The 17550-nt window shown below is 48.6% G+C and overlaps 7 protein-coding genes across 7 annotated transcripts; 3 read left to right on the plus strand and 4 right to left on the minus strand.

Moving 5' to 3' along the window:
* Window positions 1-167: 167 nt before the first annotated feature.
* On the plus strand, window positions 168-2522 carry N7484_005090 (MDR family MFS transporter; the record flags this gene model as incomplete). The annotated part of the gene is made up of 10 exons (XM_057115510.1): window positions 168-393; window positions 467-488; window positions 541-767; window positions 835-1022; window positions 1077-1240; window positions 1291-1412; window positions 1466-1551; window positions 1604-2010; window positions 2085-2209; window positions 2263-2522. 10 exons carry the CDS (start codon window positions 168-170, stop codon window positions 2520-2522), a joined length of 1827 nt encoding a protein of 608 aa, XP_056975650.1.
* A 279-nt stretch (window positions 2523-2801) lies between these two features.
* On the minus strand, window positions 2802-6331 carry N7484_005091 (replication factor C subunit 1; the record flags this gene model as incomplete). The annotated part of the gene is made up of 5 exons (XM_057115511.1): window positions 2802-3409; window positions 3464-5913; window positions 5975-6065; window positions 6118-6142; window positions 6251-6331. The coding sequence occupies 5 exons, from the start codon at window positions 6329-6331 to the stop codon at window positions 2802-2804; spliced, it is 3255 nt and encodes a 1084-aa protein (XP_056975651.1).
* A 279-nt stretch (window positions 6332-6610) lies between these two features.
* On the plus strand, window positions 6611-7455 carry N7484_005092 (mitochondrial 54S ribosomal protein uL16m; the record flags this gene model as incomplete). The annotated part of the gene is made up of 3 exons (XM_057115512.1): window positions 6611-6668; window positions 6758-7204; window positions 7283-7455. 3 exons carry the CDS (start codon window positions 6611-6613, stop codon window positions 7453-7455), a joined length of 678 nt encoding a protein of 225 aa, XP_056975652.1.
* A 66-nt stretch (window positions 7456-7521) lies between these two features.
* N7484_005093 (uncharacterized protein) lies at window positions 7522-8096 on the minus strand (the record flags this gene model as incomplete). The annotated part of the gene is made up of 4 exons (XM_057115513.1): window positions 7522-7613; window positions 7731-7853; window positions 7921-7979; window positions 8047-8096. The coding sequence occupies 4 exons, from the start codon at window positions 8094-8096 to the stop codon at window positions 7522-7524; spliced, it is 324 nt and encodes a 107-aa protein (XP_056975653.1).
* A 508-nt stretch (window positions 8097-8604) lies between these two features.
* Window positions 8605-9949, minus strand: N7484_005094 (replication factor C subunit 5; the record flags this gene model as incomplete). Its single annotated transcript, XM_057115514.1, has 6 exons — window positions 8605-8629; window positions 8679-8734; window positions 8791-8889; window positions 8946-9114; window positions 9180-9802; window positions 9863-9949. The coding sequence occupies 6 exons, from the start codon at window positions 9947-9949 to the stop codon at window positions 8605-8607; spliced, it is 1059 nt and encodes a 352-aa protein (XP_056975654.1).
* Window positions 9950-10418: 469 nt separating this feature from the next.
* Window positions 10419-13648, minus strand: N7484_005095 (cytochrome c oxidase assembly protein; the record flags this gene model as incomplete). The annotated part of the gene is made up of 9 exons (XM_057115515.1): window positions 10419-10465; window positions 10518-10959; window positions 11039-11108; window positions 11168-11356; window positions 11795-11913; window positions 11971-12051; window positions 12080-13225; window positions 13351-13462; window positions 13569-13648. The coding sequence occupies 9 exons, from the start codon at window positions 13646-13648 to the stop codon at window positions 10419-10421; spliced, it is 2286 nt and encodes a 761-aa protein (XP_056975655.1).
* A 1230-nt stretch (window positions 13649-14878) lies between these two features.
* N7484_005096 (basic helix-loop-helix domain-containing protein) lies at window positions 14879-16225 on the plus strand (the record flags this gene model as incomplete). The annotated part of the gene is made up of 2 exons (XM_057115516.1): window positions 14879-14942; window positions 15000-16225. The coding sequence occupies 2 exons, from the start codon at window positions 14879-14881 to the stop codon at window positions 16223-16225; spliced, it is 1290 nt and encodes a 429-aa protein (XP_056975656.1).
* Window positions 16226-17550: the final 1325 nt, after the last annotated feature.

Consider the following 17550-nt stretch of genomic DNA (forward strand, 5'->3'; position numbering starts at 1 on the left):
CCTGACTCTTCACCGTCTTAACGTCACGCGAGGGTACCTATTTCACTTTTCTTCATTCTCAAATAATTAGACTATTCCCAACGTCAACTCCCAAAATTCACCTTTTCTGATTGATCAGTCCCCATACGACTGTCAAATTTTAAAACTCTCAAAGCCCCGCCTAGGTTATGGATGGACATTCCCCTCCTGTGCCATCTCGGCCCACCGACACTCTAGAGCCACATAGCCCCGCAAATGAAGCCGATCATGGCGATAATCCAGGCCATGTTGAGGCACAGCAACTCCCCAGTAACGACACTCCCAACGATAAGACCAAATTGCAAGACCAGACAAATCTGCTGCCCGTGAAGCAACTCCTAATTGTTTTTGTGGGTTTGAGCTGTGCTCTATTCTGTAAGACCTTCAGGGCTCGGGAGACCAAAAACTATTATAAGTAGTCAGCACTAACATGAGATTCGCTTTCTAGGCGCCCTTCTTGATCAAACCATGTGAGATACTACTGGCCTCAATGATGAACCACATTGCTTATTTGAATCTTAGTGTGTCCACCGCTCTTCCAACTCTCGGGCGTGTTTTTCACGATGCATCGGTTGAGTCATGGGTTGGAACAGCGTATCTTCTCACATCTACGGCATGCCAACCGCTATACGGACGTCTATCCGATATCTTTGGCCGAAAAATTATTCTTCTTACCAGTATGGGTTTTTTTCTAGTTGGGTCTATTTTGTCTGCTGTGTCCCAGAGTATGATCATGCTAATTGTGTTCCGTGAGTCTACTTTTTGATTTTCCCTGCTTTTTATACATGCCCCTTTGAACTAACACGAATTTTTTAGGTGCAATTTCGGGAATTGGTGGTGGTGGCATTCTCACTTCAGTCATGATCACTGTATCTGACGTTGTTTCCTTGGAGAAGCGAGGGACCTATCAAGGTGTCATCGGTGTGGTCGTTGCTCTGTCCAACTCCATTGGTCCCCTTATAGGTGGTCTTTTCACGGAGAAGGTCTCATGGCGATGGTGCTTTGTAAGTTTCCTGTGCCTGATTGACTGATTGACCCTAACATCTGGGGCCATACAGTACATCAACATTCCGTTGACCGGTATTTCTATTCTCGTTGTCTTGCTCGTCCTTCCATTGAAGAGAGTGAAGGGTGATATGAAGGTCAGGTTCAAGCAAATCGACTATCTGGGATGTGTCACTATGCTTATCGCGGCGATTTTGATATTGCTACCAATCTCCTGGTGAGCCAACCTTTCAAAGATGCGTACTGTTAATGTTGACGTAAACCTAGGGGAGGGACTAAGTATGCCTGGAGCTCAGCTGGAGTTATTGCTCCTCTTGTTCTTGGCATTGTGTTCCTGGGCCTCTTCGTTCTGGTGGAAATGAAATTTGCAGAACTACCACTCATCCCGAGTGCGTGATTCTGTCCCTTTGCCATTTGGTATGGAAAACTGACACTTCCATAGTGCATATTTTCAAAAACGCAACAGTTGCTGGTGCATTGGGCGGTGCCTTTTTCACGGGATTCATGTTCTATGCCAATTTATACTACGTAAAATTATCCTGTCCGCAACTGCTTCTGCTCATTCACTGACAAAATATAGCTTCCCCAATATTTCCAAGTTGTCTACTCAGCCTCCCCCATAAAATCAGGTGTGCTATTACTCCCACTAGTCGTGACTCAATGCGTCGTATCATTTACCTCCGGCTTCCTCGTCTCCAAAACTGGGAATTACACGATCAATATCTGGGTAGGTTTTGCCATTTGGGCTGTTGCATGTGGCCTGCTATCCACCATTTCACCAACAACCTCTATTGGACGCCTAGTCGGGTACCAAATTCTCAGTGGAATCGGCTCTGGTCAGACGCTTCAGACAAATCTAGTTGCTATCCAAGCCAATGTTCAACGTAAAGAGATGGCTGTTGCGACTGCTACTAGAAACTTTCTGCGTTTGTTGGGTGGAACTGTAGCATTGTCTGCTTGCAGTGCGATTATAAATAACACTGTCCGGTAAGTATCACAGGACATGGCGGGGGATTTCAACTTTCAGAAGGACAATCAAACTAATTTTGATCCGTTTTTAGGACTGGGCTTTCATCCACAGTGTCCTCCGCGGCCCTATCCAAGATCATTTCCGATCCCACACAAATCAGCTCTAGATCATTGGGCATTACTGCAGCACAAAGGTCGGCAGCTACTCAAGCCTATAGTACGTTCCTCCTCCCTTCTGCTACACGGAGCTTAATTTAATAACCTCCTCAGCCCATGGGATTCAAAACATCTACTACTTTATGGTTGCATGCTGCTGCGCCTCCTTCTTCATAACTGTTTTCTTCGTTCGGAGCACCAGCCTCAAACGCGACGATGATGCCAGACTACAGGAGGAAGGCAAAAAGTGGGCGGCTAAGCACCGGGGTATACATGCGTTGGGAAAAAAGCATATTGATACTGTGTCGAATAGCGAGAAGACGCCCGCTCACACAGCTGCGGAGCCGGAATCTCAGGTTAAGGGCACACAGTGAGAAGATGAGTAAGAGCGAGCATATAATGGTCTCGCGGAAAAGATGATGCATCGATACTATTTAATAAATCGATTAGAAGGTGCTTACGAAAATCACGAGAACAGAACAAAGTCAATTTTCTATTAAAAAACGGACTTTCAAAATGGACATTGATCCCCGTTAGAGCTCAAGCCATGAACGTGAATGCATACTCGCCGAAGAGATGAAAAACTAAGTAGCGGACAGCGCTTCCATGGTAGAAAAACAAGATAGGTATGATACATGGAAAAAGACAGCGTATTAACCCTTGGCCTTGGCCTTACCCTTCCGGGCTTTCTTAGGCTTTTCTTCATCATCGTCAATGAAGTCATCGTTCGCAGCCTTCTTGGTGGTCTTCTTGCCCTTGGCAGCACCCTTTGCAGCTTTCTTCTTAGGTTGGCTGACATATTTGTCTTTCTTGAGATCGAGTTCCTCGTCGTCATCCTTGGCTTCCTCAACAACCTCCTCTTCGTCGGATTCTTCAAGAGCATCTTCAATATCAGGCTTCTCCTTAGGTCCCTTCTTAGCAGGCGCAACGACATTGCTGGCCTTCATGAAAGGCATTGGGTGGGAACGTGAATTGTATAGACGCGTGAAGGTAGATTTAGTCTGTGTCTCCAATTTGACATTTGACTGGTCCATTGGCCCAAGTCCGAGTTCAAGCATCGAATCGAAGTCGTCGCGGGTCAGGTAGTAAGAGTCCATGAAATCGATGATGTCCTCGACGCTGTCTTTGCCTTCATCCATCATACGACGGATAGTCTTCTCCCAGAGCAGAGGCAGGTATTGCTGGCGGATCTCATCGCGGTTTCCAGATGTACGGAGACGCATGTGACCTTGTATCTCCTTGACGAATCGTGACAATTTTCCTAAAAAGAATGATCAGAGCTGCCGTTTTGAAATAACTACAAGTGATAACATACCTTGTTTACTGTTCTGACCTAACCAGCCGGCGAATGATGCTCTCTCGGTCATATTTCCGAACTGGAAACTAGCTGGTCGGACAAAGCTGAAAACAGCATGGGTAGGCATGAGACTCCACTGCTGCTGGGTTCCATGAATCATGCGATCCACCAGATCACCCTCACTGATACTCGAAGCTGCATTGTCTGCAAGCTCAAGAAGCTTCAAATTCTTCTCTTTGTCGTGGTAATTTCCAGCCAGAGTCGGACGGGTCTTCAGGTAGTTCTCCTGAAGCATCAGATAGCTGAATTCATGGTCGTTAAAGTAGAGCTCGATTTTGTCATTCAATGTGGAGGTGGAGCTGGGTGAGAACATCTGGGCGCTGAGAATCTTACTGACAATATCCCAGGGCTTGAGAATGATGTGCTTTTCCCATGCTTTTGACATCTCCTTACCCTTATCGAAGCTGAGACTCTCCTGGTCCAATTTGGCAGTAGACAGCATGTTGATCACCTGTCGAATATCGGCATGAGTTCCTTCAATGAGGCTATCCAAGACAGGTGGTGGGATCTTCAGCTTTTCACGGAAGCAAATTGTGGATAGCCTAGCGCGAATCTGCTCAACCGTGGGGCGTCTGAATGGAACGTCGAACGTGACAAAGTCAAAGGGCTTCATCTTGGGTTGTTTCCGTTCGTTGCAAATAAGAATGAGTGGAACACTGGTTTTCTTTGCAATGGCTGCAAGCGCACCAACTCCACCGCGATCACCGGCGGACATGCCGTCAACTTCGTCCATAATCAAGCAGACATTCTTTTTGTTACTGTCAACGTTCTTTCCATCTCCAGCAAAGTAGCCTTGAAGAGACGTGGTGTCAAGGACACCCAAAGTGCCAGTTTCAACGAGTTTCTTACTTCGTGTATCACTAGCGTTGGATTCAATGATATCGTACCCCTCCAGCTTGGCAACCATGTGTGCAGCCGTGGTTTTACCAATGCCGGGGGGACCGTGAATCATGATCGTGCGGTAGACTCCGGAGCCGTCCTTACCGGCATTTTTGAAGTTCATCTTTGCGCTCTTGCGCCAGTTGCGTAACCAATTTTGTATTTTCTCAACAGCAGCTTTGTTTCCACAGATCATTGAGGTAGATGTTGGTGCATACTTGGTGGTCCAAAGCTGGTCATCGATGGGAGGACCCTTAGAAGCGGGTGGACCGCTTGCGTTAGAAGCGTTACTGGTAGCAGCAGCCTGCTTCTTTTTCTCGTCCGCCTTCTTCTTCTCCTCTGCGTCGATCTCCCTGGCCATTTGTTGAATCTTATCTTCTTCTGCTTTCTGCTTGGCCTCATACTGTGCAGCAGCTTTTCCCGAGCCACCATTGGCGGGTAAGCGGCGGATCAACTCGAAAAGTCCATCCTCGCTAATCGTTTTGAGGTTATGTTTGGCAATTGTCTGAAGTTTTGAGGGACCTGCATCACTTCCAAGCACAACGTAGCTGGTCTTAGAACTAGGCGCACCAGTCACCTTACCACCGTATCTCTTGACAAGCTCTTGGCCCTCTTCACGACCGAGAGTTTCCTGCACACCGGTGAAAACAAATGCCAATCCTGCGAGACAGTTTTCTGCACCAACAGGAATCTCTTTGGTTCCGGTAGTTGGTGGAGTGCGGGAGCGTTGATCACCAAATTTCCATTTCTTCTTCTCGCCATTGTCTTGAGGAGGAGTTGGAGGACGGACTGTTGGGATGCTATCGAAGATGTCTTGGATCTCCTTGTTCTCCGGTACCTCCTCCTTAGTTTTCTTCTTGGGAGGTGCTTTAGATTTCTTCGCGGCTGGTGAGTCGGATCCCTTAGACGCCTTGGATCGAGATGCGGGTTTCTTAACATCGCCGAGTTCGCCATCCTCGTCCTTGTCAACAAGAGCCTCTGACTTGCGCTTGCGACCCTTTTGAGCTGCTTTAGGGGCAGGAGTCGGGAGTTCATCCATTACAACATCGTCGTCCTCATCATAAGTTGGCTGCTTCTTCTGAGTGCGCTTGGATGCAGACGGTGGTTTAACTTCCATTACTTCGAAGTCGTCGTCGTCATCCTCGGTGTAGGTTGGCTGTTTCTTCTGGGTGCGCCTGGATGCTGTCGATGGTTTGACTTTTGATACTTCGAAGGCATCGTTATCATCGTCGTCGTCATCGCTGTTCCCCCCTTCAACATAATCGTCATCACCCTTCCCGCGTCTTTTATACTCCGTAGCAAACACATCATCCCCACCAAGCCCTTCATCATCGTCGACGATAGTTGTGACTTTTTTAGATGCACCTCTCTTCGGCGGTTTCACAGGGGACTCGACTGTTGTGTTTGTGTCATTTTGAGTCTCACTTTTGGTAACGGGGTTTTCTGTCTTGGTAGGTTTTCCTCGCTTCTTGCTGGAGGCAAAGTAATCCGAGGTCGTTGTGGGCTCTCCTTTCGTTTCTTCGGATTTTCTGTGAGGGAAACGGTCAGGGGAGTCGCGAGCTTGACCAGCGGAATAGGACGGGAACATACGGTTGGCTCTTAAGCTTCGCTTTGGGGGTCGGAGCCTTTATAGCGGGAACATCTTCTTCGTCATCGCTGTCATCCACCACCTTTCTGCTACCTATAAATGTTTAGGCCTGGGAATTATGTCAAAAATGACCAAGGTGTCATACGTCTTTTTCTTGTTGCAGATGGGTCCTTCGGGTGGTCAAGTCAGCTACAAAGTCTCATTGTATTGAGAGGCGTTATATCGACTCAGGCCGTCGACAAGCGCCCGCATTGAATGTACAAAGGGTGATAGCATACCTCTGTCTTTGCGGGTTTTGGAGACTCGGCAGAGCTCTGCGGTGGCTTCCCGCCAAAAAAGCTTCTAATGTCAGATGGCATAGTGAATATTGCGCACCATAAGAGAATACGAAAGCCTTCTTTAAAAAGCCACGATGATATCGGGGACGATGAAGGAAACCAGCAGCGTACTCGAGGCAACAACCGGAGCTAGGCAATCAACGCGCGACGTGAGACGTGATTTGCTCACGTAAGGAACACGACATGCACGTGACCACCACTTCTTCCCCAACGGGCCTAGTGCATCCGGGCCATCGAATTGTGCTTTGGATCTTGCGCTGAAGACCCCAGTAACTCTTGATATCGTCTTTCTTGATCGCAATGGGCCCTCAGATCAAGATGTTTGCTGGGCCTTTATCGTCGTGCCTTCGGCCAACATGTACGAAAATCCTTCTGCCACCTACAATACCTCCGTGGAGATTGAAACTGACCGTTATGATTCTCCAGGCCTGTCGTCGGCATCTTTAGCGCCCTTCACTTTGGCACGATCCTTCTCTAACACATCCCCCGCCCTGGATTGGCTCACTCCGAAGTTTGCCGAGAAATCCAAGTCGCCTAAGGGTCGTCCCCATGTCGCGACCGGTGGATCCACACGAGGAACGACAGTCGTGTGGGGAGACTACGGAATTCGCATGAAGGACCACGACCGTCGGATGCCCGCATCGGCTCTTAAAATCGCAGAGGAGACTATCAAGCGCCGCTTGAGAGGAATGAACTATAAGCTGTACAAGCGCGTCAGTGCCAACATTGGTGTGTACACCAAGGGTAACGAGCAGCGTATGGGTAAGGGTAAGGGTAAATTCGACTACTGGACCGTCCGGTTGCCCGTTAGCCGTGTTGTGTTCGAGGTCAAGGGAGATTTGCACGAGAAAGTTGCCCGTGAGGCATTCAGATTGGCTGGCCACAAGTTGCCTGGTGAGTTTCAATTCCAGCTTACAATTTGCCATATTTCTGGTAAGAGTGACATGCATAACTAATCAAATACGCCCATAGGCCTTTGGGAATTTGTCAAGAAGGACGATCCTCCCGTCGTCGGTATCACCAAGCTTGGCAACGGCGTGACACTCGAATCTCTCAAGCGAGCACGCAGAAGCCCCCCGCTCGGCAACAACGAAACCGCAAACCCGCCCAAAACCACTTCCTCCAGCACTTCCCCCTCCCAATAAATGGTCGCGCATTTCACCACACTATCTACAATGTAGTGTTTCCTCGTCACTATTGCTCATGTTGAACTAAGCCCCAACCCCGGAGCCGGGCCCATACCCCTGTTGTCTCCTTGTCTTCGCGGCTGCTGCATCCTCTGCATTGTCGAGGTCCAGATTTCCTGTACAATATTGTCAGCTTCGTCCACGTCTTCCGCGGCCGTTGATTCCCGGCCTTCCGGCAGATTCTTGTTATATTAGGAGTTTAGACAAGGATTATTTTCTGATCATTCACCTACCTTTATTGGGCTCAACGGTGCCCATTCCCAGTCTTTGCGCTTGTTTGTCTTCTTCTCCGGAGGCGGGGGAGTCTGTCCCATCTGGGACGGCTGTCGTTATACTTTTAGTGTGCGGTTGGCCTACTAGATTTTAGTTAGCCATTTAGATAGTCCTAGACCACGCCTGCAGATGTCCTCAGATTCAGCTGACCTCCCAGTTGACCAGTCTGCTTTGCAGGCGTGACCATGAATTCTCGAATTGACTCGTATCTATCGAAGAGTTAACTCTATCAACTCGTAGGGGATGTAATGCATCCCGCCGGGGGGGGGATCGTACTGAGTACTCTCGCCGCCAGGCTCCATGTCAATCAGTCTCGGATCGGACATTCTGTAGATTGGATAAAATTGAGATAGGGATTTGGTTTGAAACCTTCTTAGTTGGTCGTCTTTTTTGTTTGGATGTATGAAAAAAGATAGTGCGTCTATTGTGGTTTTGGGGAGTCGGTCCGATGACTATATGTGGTGACGTAGCCATGTAAAGCAGCAAAAATCTTGGACGATCTACGCTACCATATTGTAGCCGAACGCTATACCTTTTACTGAAGTTAGTAGTACCACATACCCCGTATTCCAATTGGTTTTTATTCGACCGGTTTCTACCGATGAATGCATGGTTCACAGATGACAGCTAACAACGCCATGGTCCCTTATTATCATAACAATCAAAATGCCTTTATGCGCCGAGAATAGTAAAGTGAAAAGACAGGTCGTTCAATCCTGGGAATCCCCTGAAATTCTTCACATATAGATGTCGTTGTCCTGTGAGAACTGGTGACTTGCTCTTGTGGTGTACAATCATTATTCATGTGTTGGAAGTTAGGTCCATTTCTGACGCCTAGAAGTCCATACCCATCAAATAACTAGATAAATGTTAGCGTGGTCTATTAATGTTAGGCTTTATAAACGAACCTCTCGTAAATGCGCATGAACTTAGCCACGAAAGCTTCGAGATGAAAAATAATTTTCTGCATTGGCTTATGTGTTAGCGTTGTCATCATATCAGGGTTGTCCGAGTACTTACACTTCCCAATCTGATCCGGTGCTCGTAGAATGCAGACCACTTGATCACGTCAGGTTTGAGCGCATCGTCGACCTTTGCAACGAGCTTGAAAGTCAAGGTCTAAATCATTTGTTCGTTAACAACAGTGTACGTGCATATTTGATTCGTAAACATACCTTGAGAACTGTCGAGGGGGGGATACAATGTGTCAAGAGGTCATAGAGACGGGCACGGACTTGCAACAGCCGAGCCGGCGAGCGTTCTGCAAGAATCTCATCCGCAACAACAGAGATCAACGCTTCCCAGTCGGGAGGCGGAATAGGGCTCTTGTCTGTGACTTTCTCACTGTGGAACAAAATAAGAGTCAATTTCTTGCTGGTCTACAAGAACGCAGATAACCCATCACTTACTTCTGTGCATAGATAGACTCAAACATCAACAACGCACGGCGGAGGTTACGCCCGCTGTCCCGCGCGATCCGCTTGTTCAATCCATCAGCCTCATTCCAGCCCTCCCTCTTCGCGGCAATACGAAGCACAGAGCAGATTTCCTCTTCGGTGGGCGCCGCAACCCTGACCAGCAGGGTACGAGAACGAATCGGTGCAATGATATTGGAGGTACTGTTGGCGAGGAGAATCAATCGCAAGTTAGGACTGTATTTCTCCATGGTACGACGCAGAGCAGCCTGAGCATCACGGGTAAGATGATCGGCTTCGTTGATCACCACCACTTTGAACCGCTGCTTCGCCGAAAGATCCACCTGCTGCGTCTGGGCAACCTCCTTGAGCAATTCTTGAATGACAACACGGTCGTAGTTCCCGACATCGGCGGGTGTGATCTCGAGATGGTAGACGGAGGAGACGATGTTGAATTCTAGCTTGCGGTTGCTGGTAGTTTGGAATACTCGGGCGTCGATCTTGATCTTTTCAACTCCAGGGCCGTAAAGTTCCTTTAGTGTTGCGATAATGCGTGTCTTCTTGCCGGCCCCTGATGGCCCGTACACTAGCAAATGAGGGAAGTCGCCACTTTGAGCCTGTAGTTCGATTTACCAAAGGTTAGCTGCTGCTAACCTTGCGAGTGAAAGCTTCCTTACCAAGGAACGGAGACGGTCCGAGAGCTCGGGATGATATGTGAGCGCATCAAGCGTTTTTGGCCGCAATTTATCAACGAGGAGGGCCATTGTGAGTTGTGTCTGACTCGAATGAGGACTATGGATAGTGGTGGTGTGGACTTTCGAAAATGCGGAAGCGGGTGAACGCGTCGAAAACGCGCGACCAATTAATATGTGGCCCGTGCACGCTTCTTCATCTAGCTCTTTCTCTATATCATATATCACTAAAGCACTACAACTCTTCTTTTCGATTATTTCTTTGGCTAGGGCAAGCGTCATGTTAGTAGATTGCGCATTTGAGTTTCTAAACTATTCTTTATGTACAACCCAATCATCCAATCAAGGAATCGACATCGCGCAATTTCCAACACTGCAAGATCTATATAGTACACACACAATTCTTGTGGAGATGAGATGGGGATGAGCAGATCTGGGTCATTTGAGAAGCAGATCTGCTGGGAATATTTGCTTCGAATTTCTTCGGCAACACTCGCCTGTCTTTTGTGGAAATTCAAGAGTCGTGTTTCGGGCGGGCCGATCAAGAAGCAATCGGCTTCAGCACTCCGTTATCGTCATATTTCGCTTCTGCTAAAGATTAGTATCGGCTATCACGAGTCCAATTTATATTATCACTTACTGAAGAAGGTGTAAGACAATGTAATTGTATCAATGCCCTTCATAGTGGGATCCGTAGCAAAGTCTGGATCAATGAAGAAGAAGACAGGCATATCAACCGACTCGCCAGCATTGAGCTTCTGCTCCTCAAAGCAGAAGCATTGAATCTTACTGAAGTATGGCGCAACCTGGCCTGGAGTGACACTATATGTCGCAACTCCGATGATATCGTTAGGGCCCTTGTTGGTTGCAGTGTAAAAGGCCAGTGCAGTCTCGCCCGGCAGCACCCGGACTTCGCGTTGTTGCGGAGTGAACTTCCATGGCAGGACATCGGAAACAGAGCCGTTGAATGTGATGCGGAGCCGGCGGGAGTCGGTCACAGGCGTCACGCGGGATGCTGTGTCTTCGCCGCCGCCGCGGTGGGTCGTGATAGGTTGACCACCCCAGCCAGTTTGTTGACAAATCTATTGCAAGGTAAATAGTCAGCAATCGAGAAGCTCAACCCCAGCGATTGGGCGCTTGGTTGTAGGAATTGGATCATACCATTTTATAGAGAGGGACGGAGCCGTAGGCAAGTGCTACAGTTCCCAGAATCATACTGATGGTGTAGTACCTAATTGAAAAAGAATCAGTTCTGGAGGGCATTTGGACTGATCTGATTGTCAATCTCACATTGTAGAGGTGTTGCGCTGCTGCGACTGAGGAGTATTGAACGGTGCGGAAGAGGCATGGTGTTTTGCATGCAGGAAGGAATTCCTCGAGAAGTACCTCTTCTCTGCTTGAAATACACCCTTTCGGAGATATATTGATCGTGTTGGAATGACACCTTTCAATGGGCGAGGCCCCCACGAAGGGAATAACCTGGAAAACATCGTTCTTGAACTTGGATGGAATCATTGCATCGTCCGACTCTACGCCTGCAATTATCGGTAATCCGCGTCACGTGATGTGTCTTATCGATAAGCCGTTGGAGCCTCAGGTGGGCCGCGACATGGGAGATACAATTCCGACGGTCAGGAGTAACAACGATTCGATACCGATAAATAATGACAATGAATCGATCCATGTGCTTACCGTCTCTTGAGTTGTATTAATAATTATACTATACAGCGAGCAACCGCATCTAGAAATGCATAATAATAACGACAGGCTCTGAAACATTGACGGGCTAAGCCTCCCACAACACCATGCACCAAGTATCCGTTGGTGGCCTACACTGTCATATAGAGGAAGAAGATCCTTTAGTAATACAATAAGGAGGAGCCTGATGACAGAGGTCCCCGCAGAAGATAAGTTTACTTCAACACACTTGTCGTAATGCGGCCGAAAACTCCACGGACCATGCGTGGTCTTTCAAGAAGACATGTTAGAAGTATCGCAGCGCTGATGGAAAAAGCAATGCGCTCACGGCATTGATACTAGCCGGGAAGGGAAATCATTAGCATCGCGTGACGACTCTAAAATCGATCACAGACAACAAAATTCTCGGGGTTGGAGGAATAGAGAAGCACGGTCCGTCTGGGTGTGACCAAAGGGCAATGCGAGGGTTGGACATACTTTCTTCTCATACAACCGTGGCAACACCGTGGCCGCAGCCCGAGGTGCCACAAAGAGCGCCAACTCCTGTCTCTTCCGCGCTTTCTCAACCAGTACACTCCAGCCGCACATGAGACATCCGGCCCCAACACAGAGGCCAGAGTCCCACATTAACGGAGTGACAGTCTTTGGATCAAACATCTTGGGGCCAAGCCGTGTCCGGGCTAGGCAAACGGAGTAGTAAAAAAGGCTGACAAATGAGGCAAGGAAGGCAGATGACCGGGCAGCGTCAGAGATAGCACGGCCCAATGCAGCCGGAGACTTCATGCTCCGTAGGCGAAGGACAATTTGTAGTGGGATATAGGTTGCACAAGCAAACTTGAAAGTTCTGACAAAGCGCGATACCGCGTGTTTCTCACAGTTTGGACCGGCGCCCATGTGTACCATTTCGCAGGGAATGGGAGCCACCTTAGATGGATCCCCCCATTCCTCAGGCCAATTATAGTCCCTGCACATGGATTCGAGGAGCGGGGCCTGGCCTGTATCCTTTCCGTAAATAAAGACCCCGCGGCGAGCGCGACGAAGGGCTTCGATTAAACGTGTATCCACCTTGGCCACCTCTCCAATCCATTTCTCGTACGTCCGTGGCAACCGTTCGGGCAGATAGAACCAGGCCCACATGACTATGGCTGCACTCGAAGCAAAAACCCCGGCGTCAGCTAGACCAGGAGCAAGGGTTTCCATGGCGGTCCAGCGATTTTTGGCTTTGCGGCGACGATACCAGCTGTTCCATGCAATACATGCTATCACATCGACCGCTCTTGTGACCGTGAAAAGGGTCAGGTCCATTGTCCTCCCAACCAACACCGGATGAGGACGCTCGAGAGTATTGACCGGAGCATTGTTGGAGTCATCTTCGCCGGAAGAGATTCTCCGAGCCCTGGCATCCTGCCGTGAGATTTCACGGTTTTTGTTTAGCAGTTGGAAACTATACCATGCTGATAGAAATGCCATCGCGAATTGAAGGAGCCGTTGGCCTTGTTGGGAAATCCGGATGTTACCCTTAGAACCGGCTACAATACATACGCATATCCGATACAGCAAGATCGGAAGGATGGTCGATCCCCCGACTAAAACTCCACAGAACGTTGGGAAGCTGTTCACTCGTAAAGGCCCGGCAAGAGCGTGCGTCAGCTATAAGGTTTGTTTGTCAGCCCGCGTTATTTCAAAAGCCCTTACAATGACTATGGTTGGCGCACGGGGCGGATTGCTTGCTAAAGAAGTAGACAATATCAAACCCTAGGGCAGTCGAAACGCACCTCCTGAAGTTTCTGTTTCATGGATCCATTCTTGTTTCCCATTCGTCGGGCAAGACTGATGAGTTTGGGCGTAACTGCTGAGAGATAGCCTAAAGCGTAAGCCCGAATAATACTGCCGATCAACGGTTAGAATTCGGACTTTGTACTTTCTACTTTTCAGGGCTGCTATAGCTAGATCGCCCGTTTCACCCGCAGGTTAGAGGATCGAAGAAACTCACGGCTTGAAGATCTGGGCGTTAAAGTGCCTATCCGGGAGACTGAGCCGAACTGCAGGTTCCATAGTGCCGGGAACCTTCATGTCATGATCCGCAAGGGGCCTCGACTAAACATTGCGCGCCGGGGAGATATCCGGCAAGACCAGACGCGTCGGGAGGGGGGCCTTTCGCAATGTAGGATTCGGTTCAACGGTCGCCAATCAGCAGCACGGATCAAACGCAGCCGACAGACTTTAGGGGTGAGGGGGGAAGGTGACTAGCAAAATTGCCCAGCCCGAAATTTGGGTAGTATTCTGCGCCTGGAGCAGCTGCACGATCGTTTTTTTTTTTTTTTTTTGGTGGTCCCCTATGATCAACCGTGGATCTGTGTAACGGGGGATTAACTTATGTAGGGACCGCGTCCAAGGACTTCTTACCCAGGTTGTTAGACCTCGGTTCCTGAACAGGAAGAGTCCCCGCAGTGAGTTAGGATCAACTGTATTTCAGGGAAACACGCTACCAGCAAGATAACGAAGGATGATCGTCCGGGATGGTAGCGCACCCAAGGTTTGCGGGGTGTGGAAGGGCAGTGTATCAAGCCCGCGCGGGTTTTAATTATTGACCGAATGGAGGAAAGATCGTAGTATGGCTTTTCCAAGATGCCGAGCCGAGTTGTCGACCGCGGATGAGGTCGAAAGAATGAAGAACAGCTCCCTTGACTGGTACCTGGAACGGCTGGAATAATGGAGAACCCCAGTTTTCCCTGAACTGTGGTTCCAAAGTGGGTTATGGTAGTAACGAGAACAATTCTATTAGTTAAGACTGAAGACACGGCCTCGGGGATTCAATCTTGGTAAAGCAGGTACCGTGGATGTATCTTGAAATCCACTCCGATCTCCATTTTGACTATGAGAATGGTAATTTATTGACGCTTTGTGGTAATTTTGGTAATGTTGTTACGTCACGCGACCGGGAGAAAATTCACATGTGATCGATGCGATGAGCATAATGATCAACTCCACCTTTCGCTTCCCCAGCTTTCTCTCACTTCGATTCCTTCCTGTATTGCTTTATGACTGGGTTGGTGCTGCACAAGTGACTTTCTTTTCTACGTTGGAATCTCGTTGTGCGAGTTCCTCGTTCTCCTGTTATCCCCTGTCGCAGGTCGATCTCGATATACTATATTGACAAGTCGGAGTATTATTCACGAGATCTATCGACCAAGGCATGGTCACCTTGTGCTGGCCCAAACCGCTCTGGAATATCAGAGCACACCATCATTGACTTGCACTCATTCTCCGCCTTTTCCGGTCCCTTGATCTCACCTCGAAGTGATGAATGGTCCGGTGCCAGAGATCCAGACCGGGCGCAACTCCCCACCTCCGGGCCCGTTTGGTTGTGAGTTTCTTGATGAGGTGGTGAAATAGCGTCGCAGATTGCTAATCAAAGCACCAGATTCCTTCCTTTCCCCAATGGATACTCCATATGAACAAGCTCCCGCCTTACCCCCGGGTCCCTCTCTCCTTGACGATAATGAATCCAATATGCTCGATAACTTCTTTACGACCATGAATGCAAATAGCTTCACGAATGATTTTTGGCTCCGAGCACAACACAATAAAACGCCGGGGCTCAACTTTGATTGGTCTGATGAACTACCGCCGACCTTCGAAGGCTCGACCACATCTCTGTCGCAACCCTCATATCAGCAGCATGCCCTCGGAAAGCCAAATATGATGGTTGGGAGTACGCCAGGTCCAGATATCTATGCTGCCGCGTCAATGCTCTACCAAGGTGGCATAAATGGGACAGATATTGGGTCCGCGCTCGCTCAGCAGGTTTTCGCGACACAACCTTTTCTTAACGGCGCTCATATTAATGGATCTCATCCCCGTCACAACTCACAATCTGCCCCCGTCGCACATGCAAGCATACCCTCTCCCTCCAACGGCAGGCTACCAACTGGGTATCATACCTCCGAAATGCTCTTCGACGTGCGCGACCCTATTCCTGCGGATCAGCATCCCTCTCGCAAGGTTCGCAGCCTCCAGTGGGGCACTGATATCAGCTTCATGGACCAGGGCTATGTAGCCCCGCCTGATCAACCGGATGAAGAGACACGCACTCGAGAGCTATTAGATCATCTGGACTGTTTTGAGCCGCAGACTAGCGCAGCAAACACACGGGCTCCTAGTCCCGAGCGCATGCCAGGTGGCCATGCTCATCACTCCAGCATTCACAGTATCGATATAGATGATGCTTCTCAACCTCGCAAACGACCACGAATGATTAAAGAAGATACCCTTTCAGATGACGACGAGATGAAACTACCAGCTCGCAAATCACGCACCATGAGCAACGCTAAAGCGCGTCGCGCGTCAACCAATGCGCCCCGGAAAACCAGTATCCAGTCAAACAGCAAGAACGCACGTGAGAACCTTTCCGAGGAGCAAAAGCGCACAAACCATATTCTATCTGAACAAAAACGACGCAATCTCATCCGTCAGGGCTTTGACGATCTTTGTTCCTTAGTTCCGGGGCTGCGAGGCGGGGGCTTTAGTAAGAGCGCCATGCTTACACAGGCAGCTGACTGGCTCGAGGAAATCATACGTGGTAATGAGATACTGCAAAGTCAGTTGGCCGATATGAAAGGCATCAATGGCCTCGTGATGCCTAGGTAAGGCCAATGTCTTCTGACTTGGACATCATGCTCATGTTTTTATTTTTGTAATTTCATTGTCATTGAAGCGGTTCAGCGGTGGGTTGGGCAGGTCGTGGCTTGCTGGCTGGCGCGAGGGCGTTCATTTTGCGAAAGATACCATTTCTGTTTGGGCAGGCATTTTCATTCTTAAGGTCCTGACATACGATGGCGCTGAATAGGCTTCTGTACAGGCAGCAATGGCCCAGGTGGGTATAGGTTGTCTATGGAAGTCTTTCAGCAGAGCTTTCAACTTAGGTAGTTCATGTATACCTATGACAACATCCTGACCGTTAATTGTGTAAATGTAGCCCGTGGCACGAGGATTAGCCGTGGAGATAGGGTTCAACTACCTGGAATGTAAAGACAATCTGGCGCCGAACTCCAAGTCTATAGCTTAATCAACTGTATGTTCCAGGCCAGTCCATTTTGATAGAATGCTTGTTGATTTGGGATATATTTACCAAGATACCGCATCCTACCTACTCAGCTGCCTCTGTCATATATACATAGCCCCCCCCCCCTCTGGATGTCAGCGCGGGAGGAAATACTACTCTTACATTCGCAAATTTCTTGCCGAGCTCTGATCTGAAGAGATAGCTTTCTTTGCTATCGATTTTCAAGGTTTCACCTGAATACCAGACCATTCAACCGACACCCTAATATTACGGACCATGGTGCATGTCGACCCTGCAATAGAACCATTACACCTACGGAACAACTTCCATAGAACCCTCAATATCCCTTAGTAAATATGTAGGCCGCTCAAGCGCCGTGAAGTATCCATTCTGTTTGGCGCCTATCGCTACCATGTCAAACACTATTCATGGTTATTTAAACCTTTATACTGCTCTTGGGTTTTAAAGAGCAGAGAAAGGCATTATCTGAGTGGTCATGAGCATATTCTTCGCTTAACGATGATACTTTGTAGAATTCTGCGCAATTGATTTTGAATATATTATTGCGACCTATCCTGAGATTGTGTATGAACCAACTAAGCCTTTGCTGGGTAGGGGATCAAAAGTCACCAAGAACTTCTTGTGGTAGCGTGGTTTCTCGCAGCTGCTCGTTCACACACAATTAGTCATGTGTGATTCCAGGTTAATTTACATGATGTATATCGATTATTCAAAATCACAAAATGAGCCAAGAAAGCAATAATTATTGGATGAATCTCCGTACGACTTGGAAATGATATGAATGCTATCCATTGCGGGGCCTAATCATGATTAAGGTGCCGATGCGCTCCACCGCTCCGAGCTCCGCTCTGGTTTTAGGCTTGACGCGTCCTGCAGCACCTAAAGCTTT

The sequence above is a fragment of the Penicillium longicatenatum genome (genome assembly GCF_028827895.1).
Source record: "Penicillium longicatenatum strain IBT 33135 chromosome Unknown contig_2_segment0_segment0, whole genome shotgun sequence".
Lineage (NCBI taxonomy): Eukaryota > Fungi > Ascomycota > Eurotiomycetes > Eurotiales > Aspergillaceae > Penicillium > Penicillium longicatenatum.